We start from the raw sequence: 15,420 nt of genomic DNA on the forward strand, positions 1-15,420 counted from the left end.
TTGAGGTTTTGGGAGGCGTCATTGATGCCGAGTCCCAAGTTACTATCTTCCTTCAAAGTCCGCCCCCTAGCTTTCAGCAGTTCAAGCTCAACTTTGAGATAAACAAGAGAAATTACACCTTGGCTGAGTTGTTGACTGAACTTCATTCGGCAGAGGATCTCATGAACCAAGCTAAGGCTGCGATGGTTAGTTCGTCACATCGTTCCTCTGGCCCTAGGCCTGGTGCAGGAAAGAAGAAAGTGACGAACCAGGTCGCACCTAAGGAAGCTAAGGGAAAGAAAAAGAGGAGGTCGGGAAAGAAGCAAACAAGAAAGTGTTTCAGGTGTGGAGAGAAGAGGCATTGGAAGCCAGACTGCCCTAAAAAGGGTAAGGCTACAGTATGCACCAAGCTCTAGTTGTCGTGTCATGTTTGGCTTCGACTTCATCTCATACTTGGGTTATAGACACTGGAGCTACTGATCATATTTGTTTTGATCTTGACTTAATGCAGGTGACAAGACGGCTATATGATGGAGAGATCGAAGTCCAGCTGGGCGACGCTACTAATGTGGCGGCCGTAGCAGTGGGAGACGTTTATTTGCGTTTTAGTAGTGATATATTTTTGGTTATGAAGAATGTTTTGTTGATATATTCTTTTAGAAAAAATTTAATTTCAGTTTCTAAATTGGTTTTTGATGGATATTCGATTTCTTTTTTAATGACAGTTGTGTTATTAAGAAAGATGGTTCTTATATCTGTCGTGGTATCATGGAAAACAATTTGTACACAATCATATCTACACAATTTAATAATCGCAAATTAGAACTCAATAATGCATCGAAAATTTCAAAGAAAAGAAAGGAACCTTCAAGTTCAATGAACGAAACGTACTTATGGCACCTTAGACTTGGTCATGCCAACCAAAGGAGGATTCAAACTCTCGTGGATCAAGACCTTCTCAAAGGACTAGATACTAAATCATTTTCCACGTGTTAATCCTGCTTGGAAGGCAAGATGACTAAGAGACCTTTTAGGGTGAAATGAAATAGGGCCAAGGAAGTACTAGAACTCGTTCATACTGATGTGTGTGGACCAATGTCAACCGAGGCAAGAGGCGGCTTTCGCTATTTCATCACCTTTATTGATGATTACTCAAAAGTTGGATATGTTTATTTGATGTGCTTTAAGTCTGAAGCTTTTGAGAAGTTCAATGAGTTTAAGGCTTATGTTGAGACGCATCATGGAAAACGTATCAAAAGCCTGCGATCTGATCGCGGAGGCGAATACCTTAGTGCCGAGTTTTTGGACTATTTATCGGTAGAGGGAATTGAATCCCAACTGACAGCGCCGGGCACACCCCAGCAGAATGGCGTAGCTGAAAGAAGGAACAGGACCTTGTCAAACATGGTCCGATCGATGATGAGTTATGCACGACTGCCAATTTCGTTTTGGGGACATGCCTTGCTTTCCGCGAGCCATGTTTTAGACAATTTACCGTCAAAATTTGTTCCTACCACTCCATATGAGTTGTGGAATGGGAGCAAGCCCAATCTAGAGCATCTCAAAATATGGGGGTGTCCAGCTCATGTTTTGGAAAAGGATCCAACTAAGCTGGACTCAAGGACAGAGATATGTTTGTTTATAGGATACCCCAAAGGTTCGAAAGCTTATGAATTCTATAGTCTCCGAGACAAGGCCTGATATTTGCTTTGTTGTTGGCATGGTAGCAAGATACCAGTCAAATCCTAGCCAAGTACATTGGACTACAGTAAAGAACATACTCAAGTACCTTAAACGGACTAAGGACTATGTTCTAGTTTACAAAGAAGGCGAGCTCTGTCCTTTGGGATATACTGATTCAGACTTTCAAGCTGATCAAGACTCGAGGAAATCTACTTCTGGTTATGTGTTTACCTTAGGAGGTGGAGCCGTAATTTGGAAGAGTGTAAAGCAGAAATGCATTGGACACTCTACCATGGAAGCCGAATATGTGGCCGCTTCGGAGGCTGCAAAAGAGGTTGTATGGCTCAAGAACTTTCTTATGGACTTAGGTGTGGTTACGAATCTGCCCAAGAGCATCACCATTTATTGTGACAATTCTGGTGCTGTGGTAAATTCGAAGGAACCAAGAGCTCACAAAACGAGCAAACACATAGAAAGGAAGTATCATATCATCAGAGATATAGTGCAGAGAGGAGACATACAAGTGGTCAAGATTGCGTCAGAGAACAACCTGGCAGATCCTTTTACAAAGGCATTGGCGGTCAACCCGTTCGAGCGCCATGTGGAAGGAATGGGAGTTCGACTCGCTCGAGATCTCAACTCGCTTTCAGTATAAGTGGGAGAATTAGACGTAGTGCACATTTTTTTTGTATACTCGAAAGCTGTTTTGAGTATAAGTGGGAGATTGTTAGAGTTTGTATACTAGAAATCAACTTTCGAGTGATTGAATACTAAATAGATCAGAATTATTATGTAATTGATTTAGTGGAAGTGCTTCCGCTGCCAGTCCCTTCATCTACCACATTAGGCTCAAAGAGCATGATGACATAATGTAACCGTTGATCTTCCGGAGTCCCCACGTGATCAAAATGGTATTGTACACTCCGAATCCAATTGTTTACTTCTGTACCGTCGAAATGAGGTGACTCCAACTTGAGTTTGTTAGGCTTCTGGTCGCCGATCTGTGTACCAAAAGTTGATTGTTGCCGGCTCGGCGGGGCACTCCAGCAAGAGTACTGGCTTATAAGATGAGGGCATTTTATGGTTGCCTAGCTAGAAATACCAAAACCCGAGTAATCGGGCTGCCACGGTTGAGAGAGCTATGGTTGAGGCTGCACAGCAGACACCGGCAGACCGGATCCCGAACTCAGGCTAAACGGTGGTAAGCCGTATGACGTAGTCACCGCTGACAGCACCGGTTGGGTTAGAGATAAGTAGTGGGCTCCCGATTGAACAAATGGCCCAAGAATTGTGAGGTTTCCACCTATGGTATGAGGAATGGTCGACCAAGATGCCGGAGGAGTCCAAATAGGGGTTGATTGTAGTGGTGTTGTTAAGATGGACGACAGTGAACTCAACGGTTGGGTTGAGAACAGAGGCACTGGAATAGGGCGGGTCGTCGTCGGAATATCTCCACTCTGCCGGTCGTTCATGTCCATCCTTGACTCCAAGCGACCCACTGTCGCTGAAAGTCTCTCCAATTGGGATGCGAATCGATCGATCGCGGCAGTCAGTTCGACGGAAACAGCTGGTGTGGTCGTGACCATGGATTCTGCGTTGGTTCGAACCGAAGAACCTTCAATCATCATGAGGTCCGAATGAAAGCACCAAAATGTTACGAAGCAATTCGCAACTGAAACAGGGGCGAGAGGTGAAGGGGTTGGCAGCGGAAGCGCTCACATAAATCGATTACAAATAATCCTGATCTATTTAGCAGATTATTTAGACAAATTCTATTCGCGCAATTATCACATATATCATGCTCATAACTCAAATAAATCATGCTTTAAATTAATTAAAATCTAAAACATGCTTTTCTACGGTTTAGCTATTTTACCTTGATGATTCTCCAAAGAATCGAAGATAGCTAGCGCCTTCTCCACGTGAAGATCTTCAGTACTAAACCACGGATCTTCTGTCTGGTTCCCGGATTATAAACTGATATTAGGGTGGGCTGATGTCACCAGTATACTAGTACTTAAATAAAGAAGACGGAAAACCTTTCCCACGGAGGAGAAAAATCGTCCCTTTCCTTTATAGAGAGGGGGGCGACAATTTGGAAGAAAATAATGTGTATGTTCTGTCTTCTTTATTCTCCTATTTATATTAAGTCATATATTGGGCCCAAACATGGATCTATGGAAGGTTTTGGATATGGGCTCCTTCAACTAGCTTTTTACTAATTAAATTAAACCTAATTTAATATAAGCTTATAATTGGAATATTACGAGCGGCCACTACAGAAGTAATATTGCACTCCCCATCCAAATCTGAAATTATAAGTACTCCGGGTTTCCATTGCTTATTATTTATTTTCCGCGCTTAAGATAGAAGCATCCATTAATTAATTATTGTCTGCTATAGTCTTAATTAATTAATATCTTATTTATTCCAAGACTCAGCAAGAAATTCTTATTTTTTATTCATAGAGTAATCAAACTCCAACTAGCTAGGTTCCGAATAATAAAACCTTATTTCAAGCTCCTCTTGAGGATGTTATCAAACAAGACTCACCTCGCGCACGATTCAACATAATAGCAATCCTAGCACCGCTAGATATTAATCACCACTACCCAATATACCAGGCTTATTGGATTGCGAAAAACCCGCACCATTTGGTAAGTCAAAGTAATGCATAATCAATACCGTATCCTCGATGCTAAAGTACATTGATTAAGAAACAATAATTTACGAGACCTTGTCTTTCAGTAGATAGCATAAAGACATGTCTCGCTGTTAGATCCAATTCAGTGCTAGACCACACCAATGTCATCTTATTTCAGTAAGGCTTAGAAATAATCGGACTGACATTGCAACCTTTCACGATAGGTAGTCTAGGCCAATCTAGGTTGTGAAATTATTCTTTTTCTTTGTTCAGAACTGACCGTGTTACCTTAAAGTGAACGACGCCCACAACCGATCTACTAAAACAAAGACTTAGACTTTGTTAAGTTACTTATACATTTAAATATGTAATAAACATCCATTAAATCTAAAACATAACAACATTATGAAAAAAATAATCTGTTTATTCCTTTAGAAAATAAAATAAAAGTTGTAATAGTATTCATTCAAACGAAACGTGATTTCTAGTATACAAACTCTAACAAGAGGTTCGTCGGATAAAGGTCCGTTCGCCGAGATGAATCTCCGTCGAGCAACCGAATTTCCCACGCCAACAAGGGTTTGGCCGTGGAAAATGTAACTTAGCGGAAAAGTAATGCAAGAGAATTAGAAAATTTCTAATATATTGATTGATTTTATCAATACACAAAATCCCTATTTATATATCTAAGGACCCTAGGTTTGGTTCGACTCGATCATACCAGGGAAGAACCAACAAGAAAACCCAGCACGGAGCTTATAATTATGCTCGACTCAAAAAGAATAAAAATAACCAAAATACTAAACTAACAAGACACCAATTAAAATAATAGATGTACTAAACTGACGAGACACAAAGTCTCCAAACATCACCGGCTTCTTCTGTTGCCGCTTCGGCCTTCCATCTTTTCTCAGTTCCACTTGGGTCTGACCCTTTCTTCCCTTCTTCCTTCGCGTTCCCGCAACATTCTCTTCTGTCCTCGTCAAGATGTTGTCACTGTTATCCTGCATCAAGATGTTGTCACTGTTACCCTTTCTTATCCTGCATCACGGAAGTGTCTGTCTCTGTTATTGGGGCACTACTCGTATCAACCTCCTTCACAGAATTCTCCACCACCAGATCTTTGTGAAGGCTCACCACCAAATCACGAGATTAACCTCCTGCACCCCAGAAACCTCCTCTCCCTTACACTCCTCTCCTACCACATCCATGATTTCCGGATTCACAGAAGGAAAACTCGATCCACCCTCAACCACCTCCGTACACTAATCAAAATTGAAGAAATCTCGCTGGCCCTCGTTCTCCGAAATGAGGGTCAAGGGTACTTTTTTCCGATTTCCAGTCTTTTTAACCCCTCTCACAATCGTAGCTCCCTTTGGATTCTGCGAAGAATTTTTACGCCCCCGAACGCCTCCCCTCTTCATATCCGCCAGTTTGAGTCGAGGGGACATCGATTTGGTACAAGTAGAACAAGAAGACCTCCTCTGACCCCCTACCTTCCGTGCACTTACACCCTTCCCCAGGGAATCCAAAACCTCCCTCCCAACCACCGACGACACCTCTACATTTCCCCCGTCTGAAGATTCCTCCATCAGGATGAATAAAAACTCCGCAGCCCACCACAATCAAAGAGAGAACAAAACCGCAAGCAAAACAAACGAAAAACGAGCAGCAAGCTGAAAACAAGTACCTGAATCGAAAATAGAAGGCAAAGTGACCGGCGACCATCTTGGCCGAAAGAAACCCAAGTCCGATTACTCTTCCATCTTACTGTGTGAAAATCACACACACTCAATTCAGCACTTTTCTCAATCAGTCAATGGTCGAACTTGTGTTGATTGAGTACAAAATCGATCGGATTTGATCGAGCTGAGAAAAGGGAAAAAACTGAAAACGAAAGAAGACAACCAGAATTTTAAACCCACACAACTAACCAATGGCTAGTATTATTGAAGATTAATGTATTTCCTAGATTCATGAACTAATGGTCCAACTTCTAGTATTAATTCTATGTATTACTTTAATTTTGATACATGTATTTGTGTAGGTTCATCCAACTAGTGCATTCCTACACTAGTATAAATAGGATGATCCTTGTACTCATTATTCATTCAAGTATTCAACAAGAGTTCTCTACACAAAGTATTCACCTTGTTGGTCTTGTTTCATTTATCTCCACATAAATTTCCAACAAGTGGTATCGAGAGCCAAGTCGTTCTTATATCAAGGTGTGGAAGAAAATGGCAAATTCTAGAGCAAGTCGACAACTGCCCGTCTTTGCTGGTGAAAACTATGATTTCTGGAGTATCAAAATGAAGACATTTTTTCTATCAAAAGATCTATGGGATGTGATAGAAAAAGGCGTACAGATTCCTCCAGAAGGCAACACTGTTGCGGTAGAAAAGAAGGAACAACAAAAAGATGCTACGGCATTATTCAACCTTCAAATGGCCGTAAGCGATGCCATCTTTCCCAGATTGAAGGGAGCCACATCCTCAAAAGAAGCATGGGAGATCTTGCAACAAGAATTCCAAGGGAGTTCAAAGGTCAAAACCATTAAGCTTCAAAGCTTGAGAAGAGAAATGGAAAATCTCAAAATGAAAGATTCTGAGAATGCTATACAATATAGCACCAGAGTAATTGATCTTGCCAATCAAATGAGATCTTATAGAGAAACAATCGAAGAGTCAAGAGTTGTTCAAAAATTCTTGATCAGTCTCACCGAAAAGTATGACCATGTAGTTGCAGCCATCGAAGAATCGAAGGACTTATCTACACTATCACTTGTAGAACTCATGGGGTCTTTACAAGCACATGAGCAAAGATTGACCAGAAGAAGTGAAGAAACTTTGGAAAATGCTTTTCAATCCAAAGTCTATCTCAAGAGATCAAGTGATAGCAAATGGAAGGAAATAAATGGTGAATATCATCCTTGTGGTATTTGCAACAGAACAAATCATTCAGAAAGTGATTGCTACCACAAAGGAAAGCCTCAATGTTCGCACTGCTTAAAATTTGGGCACAAGGAAGCAGACTGCAGGAACAAAGAAAAGCACCATGCCAACTATTCTGAAGAAGACCACGAGTATTTGTTCTATGCTGGTCAAATTTCAAAAGAAGAAATCAATGACACATGGTTCACTGATAGTGGATGCAACAACCATATGACGCCAAATGAGAGCATCTTCACCAACATCAACTGTTCTGTCAAAACAAAAGTCAAGATGGGAAATGGTGAATTGGTGGATTTCAAAGGCAAAGGCACGGTGGCTGTCCAAACAAAGAAAGAAGATGAAGACCATCCATCACCAGATTCACCGCAGAGGAAAACAAGGTTACAAACTGAAATTTATGAAAGTTGTAACGTTTCTTTCCTCGATCCTCACAACCTTCTAGAAGCATATAAAGAATCTGTCTTGATTGAAGCCATGAAGGAGGAGCTTCAAAAGATCAAGGAGAAGGATACATGGGAATTGGTAAATCGCCCTTCTAACAAAGATGTTATTGGAGTAAATTGGATTTCCAAACTCAAGATGGATCCAGACAAAACCATTTAGAAATTCAAAGCAAGGCTTGTAGCCAAGGGCTATGCTCAACAATTTAGAGTCAATGAAAGCCCTTCCGAAAGCAAAATTTCAGCTTTTGAGAGAGAAGCTTGAAGTTACCGGAAAAACATTAAGGAGGAGTATTGAAGATTAATGTATTTCCTAGATTCATGAACTAATGGTCCAACTTCTAGTATTAATTCTATGTATTACTTTAATTTTGATATATGTATTTGTGTAGGTTCATCCAACTAGTGCATTCCTACACTAGTATAAATAGGATGATCCTTGTACTCATTATTCATTCAAGTATTCAACAAGAGTTCTCTACACAAAGTATTCACCTTGTTGGTCTTGTTTCATTTATCTCCACATAAATTTCCAACAAGTATGAATGCAACGATCCAGATTAAAAGATTTAATCTATACTGGATCCAACGGTTCCTGAACCTTCTAAGCTAAAACGAGCTTCAACTCTTTCTTCTTCTTCCATCAGTTCACCATTTCTATTCACCACACATTCCTCAACAACTTAGCAATCAATATATAAAAAACATTCTGTAATAATAAACTTTCAATTCATTCACTTCGAATCAACACAATAACAAAATTCAAGTAACTAAATAACAAAGATTCAAAACCACAAATCTAAAATATCAACATGTGATAAAAAAAATTTAAAACAATTATAAAGCGATTACTTGATATTCCCATCTTCAATCTCAGAGATCGCATATAACCAAGTCTTGATCATCTGATTCGAGACTACTATAAATGCATCTATGTTATGATACACTTTCAACTAACACTAACGGATGCGTGTCTGGTGATGATGCAGAAGCATTTTTATAACTGAGCTTGCATGTGTACTAAGTGCCTATCATCGTGGACACATATCATCAAAAGATCTCACATCTTCTGATTCATCATTAACACCACTAGATATTTCAGACATCCTAAAACTTTCCAATTCAGTGGCAACTTCTTTCATAGTTGGTCTCATTCTTCCTTTTGAGTGTAAACATTTTTGTGCAAGCTTTGCAACTAGGCTCACCTCTTCCTTTCTTCCATGCTCCCGTACTTGCAGATCTAAAATCGTGCCCAGGCATTCTTCTTCCATGCATACAAGGAACCGAGCCGCTAGGCCTCTTTCCTCTTCTGTTTTATCAAGAGATATTGGCCTTTGCCCAGTAAGAAGCTCGACAAGAACTACCCCAAAACTATAAACATCACTCTTCTCTGTGAATTGACTAGACCGAAAATATTCTGGATCTAAATATCCAAACGTGCCTTTAACCAGAGTAGTTAAGTGAGTCTGATCTGTAGCAACGGACCTTGATGTTCCAAAATCTGATACTTTGACAACATATTTTTCATCAAGAAGAATATTACTAGACTTGATATCCCGATGATAGATAGGCACAGAAGATGCAGAGTGCAAGTACGCTAGTGCACCAGCTATGTCTGCTGCGATTTTCAAACGCATGTTCCATGTACATGGAAATTCACTACTTGGATCATGTATGAGATCAAAAAGTGTGCCGTTTGGCATGAATTCATAAACAAGAAGAGGAACCTCAGTCTCCAAACAACACCCCAATAGTTTGACCACGTTCCTATGATTGATTTGCGATAGTATCACCACTTCATTTATAAACTGTTCTAACTGATTTACCTCGACCAACTTTGATTTTTTTATCGCAACAATCTTACCATCATATAACATTCCTTTGTAGACAGTGCCTTGCCCTCCTTGTCCAATAATTCTGCCCTCATTAAAGTTATCTGTAGCCACCTCCAACTCTTTTGCAGGAAAAACTTTTGTTTTTCCAAGTGCCCCTTCATTCGTCTGTTGTTGCAAGAGAAGACCACCATTTCGTTTGAAGAATTTGTCTTTTACCATTTTTTCCTTTCTCTTTCTCAACAATTTATATAACCAAAAGAAAATCGAGACTAGAAGCAGAAACCCCATTCCAGAGCCTATACCTACATGCAATCTTAATTGTGAGAAAATTAACTCAATTTTACATATAAGTAAAACTCAATGAGCAAAGCATATCTGATTGATATGAGAGTTGGACCAGTATATTGTTACCTATCAAGATAATCATCTTGGTTTTGGATGGCGGCTGCGAAATGCATCCCGTGCCATCTTTTTTCCCATCACCAATATACCCTTTTGGACACGAGCAGCGAAATGTCCCCGGACCATTTCGGCAAATTGAATTTGAGACGCATGTATTAGTTGAATTATCAGCGCATTCATCAATATCTGCTCGATACATAATCACTCTTCGTAATTTGATAAAGCATAAATCTGTAGGTGAATTTCGAAATAGTGAATCATTATAGCATAACAAGGCAAAAGATTAGAGGTAACCAACCTAGGCACCCTGGATTGAGGTAAGGATTTCCTATGTATCCTTTGGAGCAGTTGCAGAGGTACCCTCCAAGCGTAGCATCAAAATCAACACATTCACTATTATCTTGGCATACTAAATTAGAGAGATTCTGCTGTGCTTCTTTGCAATTCATCGCTCCGATCCTCCAATCCAATGCCAAGCTCGGCTGAACATAAAGTTGGACTGGGTTTGAGTAATTCATGAACGAGATTCCACTACTATAACGATCATTTTCATTCATTCTTTTAGCATATGCAATGAAGGCATAGCTACAAGAAATATTGACACTTGTCCGTGGTTCTTTGAGATTAGTCATATTTAATTCAAGGTAAGTTGTACCTGCAAATGATCCAACACATATATCACTTATAACCGCAACATTTCCTAGTTAAGATAGTATATAGAATTATAACTATATCTTGAGCTTATAAATATCTTTTTCTTGATAAAACTAGAAAACGAATGTAGAAAATAAAACGAACTAGACAAACCCTTAGAGAATGTACAGGATTACAGGTTTGCAAGGAAGTGTACCATGAAAATTACTACTACCTTCATTCCGCGGCGTTTCATTTTCTGCTCTCATTTAGGAAAAATAATATTAAATAATTAAAGTGAAAAAACGGTACTCTTTTTTTACTTTAATTATTTATAATTATTTTTTCAAAACGAATGTAGAAAATAAAATATCTCGGAGCATAGTATTAAATACTCCTTCTAGGCTGATAAAAGTGACTTGTTATCTTGTTTTGGACATCCCATACAAAAAATAACATTATATCAGCTTCTCTCTCCAACGTAACTCTGAACCCTTATTCTCTCTCACTTTATTTACAAAAATAACTATAAAATCCGGTGCCGAACATTTTCAAAGTAATCTTAAAAACGACCCATAATTATAAACCAAAAATACCTATCAAATTCTTTTAGAAATCAAATGATTATTACCTATTGGAATTGGTACTCTGCAACAACCTTCACCTGCAAAAGATGTTGGTCCATATTCGCACGATGCTATAGTTCTACCATCAGCATAGATCATACTGTCGAAACAAATGGCTGTGCAGATGCTGCGAATAGAACTTCGTTTGTCTTGTCCAATAACCCCGACAGCCATCACATTGCAGCCAACGGCGGTGATCCAGTTGTCATCTGATAAACTATATTGCGTTTTCAACAAGTCAATTGTTAATCTTGGCTCAGATTGATAGTCTGACCCACTGTTGCAATTAGAGGATAGGTTCATGTAGTTGACGACAATTTTTGATGAGTTCAGCTCAACGATTTCAGTGTTCAAAAGACTGAGGAAGGGTGTCGCGGGGTTGGTGTCATTGTTGCAGAAAACTTCAAAAGATGGCTCCAGGTAGCAATTTGGACCCATACCAAATGGAAATGGAATCGATACTTTCCCACATTGATCTATGCATCCACGTTTGGCAATTGAACTTGAAGAGGAAATTGCTAGCAAAGAAGCAAATGAGACAGAGCCAAGTTACCCCAACCATGTATTTAGAATAAACATCATACTAGAAATTAACTAAACTTCATGTGTTGAATTTCATATCAAGTATGGAAACTAGAGAGAAAAGAAACTAACTCTGGCATCCTCCTAGTAAGTACGGATTTCCCTCGTACCCTTGCACGCAGCTACATGTGTATCCTGTAACATCTTTGTTATACGAATATGTACTATAATCAACACAAACACTCTTTTCATCTAGACATGCGTAAGTGCTGGAATTCATAGCACGGCTGCAGTTCTCAGCCTCAATGAGCCAGTCCAAGCGCACTACTAGTGGCCTTGTTGCAGAAGCCCAATCATCATTTAACAATGCCGTTGAGTTATTCAGATAGTACAAAGGATATGAAAATACTGTTTCATTAGTATTTGTCGCCTCCTGGATAAAGGCATAGCTGCATGGGAAAAGCTTTTTACGTTGTGATCTTCCGCTCAAGTCAATCAGTTCTGCTTCCAAGAAAAGTCCTGTACTTCCTTCTACTCCTAAAATAGTTAGGGAATTGGAGACGAGAATAATTTTAATGTGAATTTGATAAAATATGAGAATTGAAAGAAAAAAAGTAGGTAGTGAACAGCGAAACTCACAACATTAATGTGTAGAGAATTAAATTCCAAAAATAGAAAAATGGAAAAAGTATATTATTCTCTCTCCTTTACACGAGAGTATGCACTCTTGGTTGGACATGTGTTTTAATGCATAACTGATAATGTAAGAGAGATTAATAGAGATAATAGTGAAAGTAGTGTAAGTGGGTAGTGAATTCCATATTATTAGTTAAGTATTAAATATTTTAAAATTAGAAAATTCATACTTTTATGGGATTAACTAAAAATGAAAAGTTCATACTCTTAGTAACGTTATAAATTTTGTCCTTTGCATGATTTCGCAAAAGACTATTCTTCTATTATTCGAACTTTGACCCTACTAATTTTCTTTACAAATATAGCCACTACCTTATCTTTGTTAATAAGAAACTTGTAGCCAACATAAGAGAGTATCCAATGTTTTTGTTAAAAAAATTGCTCTTTTCGCTCCCCAGTAGATGTGTCATATTAACTTAGTGAAGGAAACTGAGTAAAAAATTTATTAGATGTGAATCCTACTTTTTTATACTCACTTCGACCATAAGAAAATTGTTTATTTGTGAATGATACGAGTTTTAATAAAAATATTGTAAAGTAAAAGAGAATAAAAAAAATAGGTAAACTAAGAAAGGTATGAAGAAAAAGTCTTTAAAGTAAAATATGAGAGAGAAGAAAACATGAGTAAAGTATAAGGGATAAACTTTCCATATTTTGAAATGGACAATTTTTTGTGACATCCTAAAATGACAAAATATGAATATTTTTTGTGGACGGATGAAATATTAATTTTATAATAATTGTGAGTAGGATGAGTTTGTAAAATATGTGATCCATCATTTAAAATAGTAAAAATGAAATAAGATATTTATTGGAAATTACTCAATAAAAAAATATGAGAAATTTATATGAGAAATTTAATGGAGATACGAGGGAGTGTTTCGCATAGATTAAAATTAAGAAGTCCGCATATTTGGATGAATTGAAGGTGAACGCTGGGATTGTCCTCTTAATAATATTTGGATAAAGTTTAGCCAAATGATTGCGATTTAATTAATATTTTTATTTTATTATTTTATATTCTAGAAACAATTATCTCCAAGTTAAAATACTCCTATTTGATGAAATTGAACAAATTAATAAGATTAGCATCCATATGATACGTTGGAAAGATTGAGATAGAATTGTCATATTTCGAATATTAAGATCTTGTATTAACTGATAAATCAAAAAAGATATGAACAGATTAGATAATTAATCCTTAATTGGTCACAAATTCATAAGAGACGGTTAGTCTGTTAGTATGTGTTATTGTAACGTTAAAACATTATTGCGAATCAAAACAAAACTAACACAATTACCTTCGAACTCTTGATGACAACAACCATTGAAGTGGCAGTCTCCGAAGCCAGCACTCTTGTCAGCACAAAACGCCGAGCAGCCGCCAAGGGTGGAACTTCCGTTGGATTGCAGCACCATATCATCACACCCGATTACAGTGAGCACGTTTTCAGAAGAAAGAATATAGGGAGTTCCCGACAAGTTCACACTCATACTATGTTGATTGTGGGTTGAGAGATCCTCATCATAGCAGGCTGAAATCATGTAGGGGTTTTGGAGGCGAATGTAAGTTTGATTGAATTCAATAACTTGTTTCTTCAATATGGAGAGGTAAGCTTTTGGAGGATTTGTGGAAGAATCGCAGTTGATGTCAAAATATGGGTTGAGGTTGCAATTCGGCCCAACTCCAAATGGATATGGAATGAGTAAATCACCGCACCGGTCGAGGCATCCCGGTTTGGCATGTAGAGCGGCGGAGAGTAGTGATGGTGGGAGAATTAGGAAGATAGAGATGATCAGTTGCAGAGGACACATAATGAATGAGTTTTGCTGAATGAGAGCGTATAATTATCTTGATAAAAAATAAATAAAACTTGGCTTAAAATACTACCTCTGTCCCTGAAAATTTGATACATATTACTATTTCGGTCCGTCCCTGAAAATTTGATACACTTCACTTTTACTATTTTTGGTAGTGGACCCCATATTCCATTAACTCATTCATACTCACATTTTATTATAAAACTAATACTTTAAAAGTAGGACCCACATCCCATCAACTTTTTCAACTCACTTTCCATTACATTTCTTAAAATCTGTGTCGGGTCAAAGTATAGCAAATTTTGGGGGACGGAGGTAGTATCCCTACTTGACTTTGGAGACGACTATTAGTTACGTATATGTACATTTTAGACCAATTCAAGTATTTGATTAAAACATCTCACTACTTCACTTTGGAGACGACTTATACAGTTATACTATATTAAATAAATAGTTTATTGTCCTTTTCATGATGTTATTTATTTAATTATCTCACTTTCACTTTTCAACATTACACTTGATTCATCCACTCACTCCATATGTGAAATATTACCGACATTTAACTCGTTTTAATAAATGCGATAAAAAATGAGTGGAAAAAGTTAGTGGAATATGAGTTTCATATTTATATAGTATTGGTTTTATACTTCTCCGTCATAAGAAAGATGACCCCTTCCTTGGGCGACACAGTTTTTATGCAACTTTATTTTGTAAAACGATATGTGTTCTAATCCAAACATTATCTTATAAAGGTAAAAAAGAAAATACAACCAAATTCACCACTCCCTTTTACAAACAACCAAGTCCATACCGTATACACAAAATGTTGCGTATGTGAGTTGGTCAAGCAATAGTTAAGTTAATGCTTTAGGCCAAAAGTCTCAAGCTATATATGACGCGACCTTTAAATTTAAAATTATTTACTCATAAAAAATAAAATAAAATAAAGACTAAATGTTTGGTCGTAGTAGACTTGTGGTGGGGATGAATCGTGAATGGAAATGGGAGACTCTCTTGCATACCACATTATTAATAGGGACCACGTATATTAATTTCTTGACAATTTGAATGGAGATGTGATCATGGCCATGGGAGACTCTCTTGTATACCACATTATTTATAGGGACCACGTATATTTATTTCTTGACAATTTGATTAGTAGTTGCCAGACATTTTTTAACCACC

At 37.9% G+C, this 15,420-nt stretch overlaps 2 protein-coding genes across 3 annotated transcripts; one reads left to right on the plus strand and one right to left on the minus strand.

Annotated features, from left to right (window-relative positions):
* The first annotated feature begins 6,546 nt into the window (after positions 1 to 6,546).
* On the plus strand, positions 6,547 to 7,863 carry LOC148926549 (uncharacterized). Its single transcript, XM_089059168.1, has one exon. The coding sequence runs from the start codon at positions 6,547 to 6,549 to the stop codon at positions 7,861 to 7,863; it is 1,317 nt and encodes a 438-aa protein (XP_088915294.1).
* A 544-nt stretch (positions 7,864 to 8,407) lies between these two features.
* On the minus strand, positions 8,408 to 14,261 carry LOC125189124 (wall-associated receptor kinase-like 1). Of its 2 annotated transcripts, none has more exons than XM_048086345.2 (6): positions 13,716 to 14,261; positions 11,851 to 12,255; positions 11,202 to 11,714; positions 10,236 to 10,592; positions 9,947 to 10,123; positions 8,408 to 9,837 (listed from the first exon to the last, which is right to left on the minus strand). In XM_048086345.2, exons 1-6 carry the CDS (start codon positions 14,227 to 14,229, stop codon positions 8,732 to 8,734), a joined length of 3,072 nt encoding a protein of 1,023 aa, XP_047942302.1. In that variant the 5' UTR covers positions 14,230 to 14,261; the 3' UTR covers positions 8,408 to 8,731. The 2 variants fall into 2 exon arrangements, with proteins under 2 accessions (XP_047942302.1, XP_047942301.1); XM_048086344.2 differs by having other exon boundaries at positions 9,947 to 10,168.
* Between the last annotated feature and the right edge of the window lie 1,159 nt (positions 14,262 to 15,420).

The sequence above is a fragment of the Salvia hispanica genome, chromosome 5 (assembly GCF_029641045.1).
Source record: "Salvia hispanica isolate PSC_SH4W2 chromosome 5, Shi_PSC_v1, whole genome shotgun sequence".
NCBI lineage: Eukaryota > Viridiplantae > Streptophyta > Magnoliopsida > Lamiales > Lamiaceae > Salvia > Salvia hispanica.

Bases quoted from the DNA above. Each gene is read 5' to 3' on its own strand.
- LOC148926549 (XM_089059168.1), top strand. From the start codon at position 6,547: ATGGCAAATTCTAGAGCAAGTCGACAACTGCCCGTCTTTGCTGGTGAA.
- LOC125189124 (XM_048086344.2), bottom strand. From the start codon at position 14,229: ATGTGTCCTCTGCAACTGATCATCTCTATCTTCCTAATTCTCCCACCA. The intron at 12,256-13,715 runs GTAATTGTGTTA...TAACTATTTTAG, and splicing joins TTGTCATCAAGAGTTCGAAG to GAGTAGAAGGAAGTACAGGA. The intron at 10,593-11,201 runs GTAATAATCATT...GATCATTTGCAG, and splicing joins CAGAGTACCAATTCCAATAG to GTACAACTTACCTTGAATTA.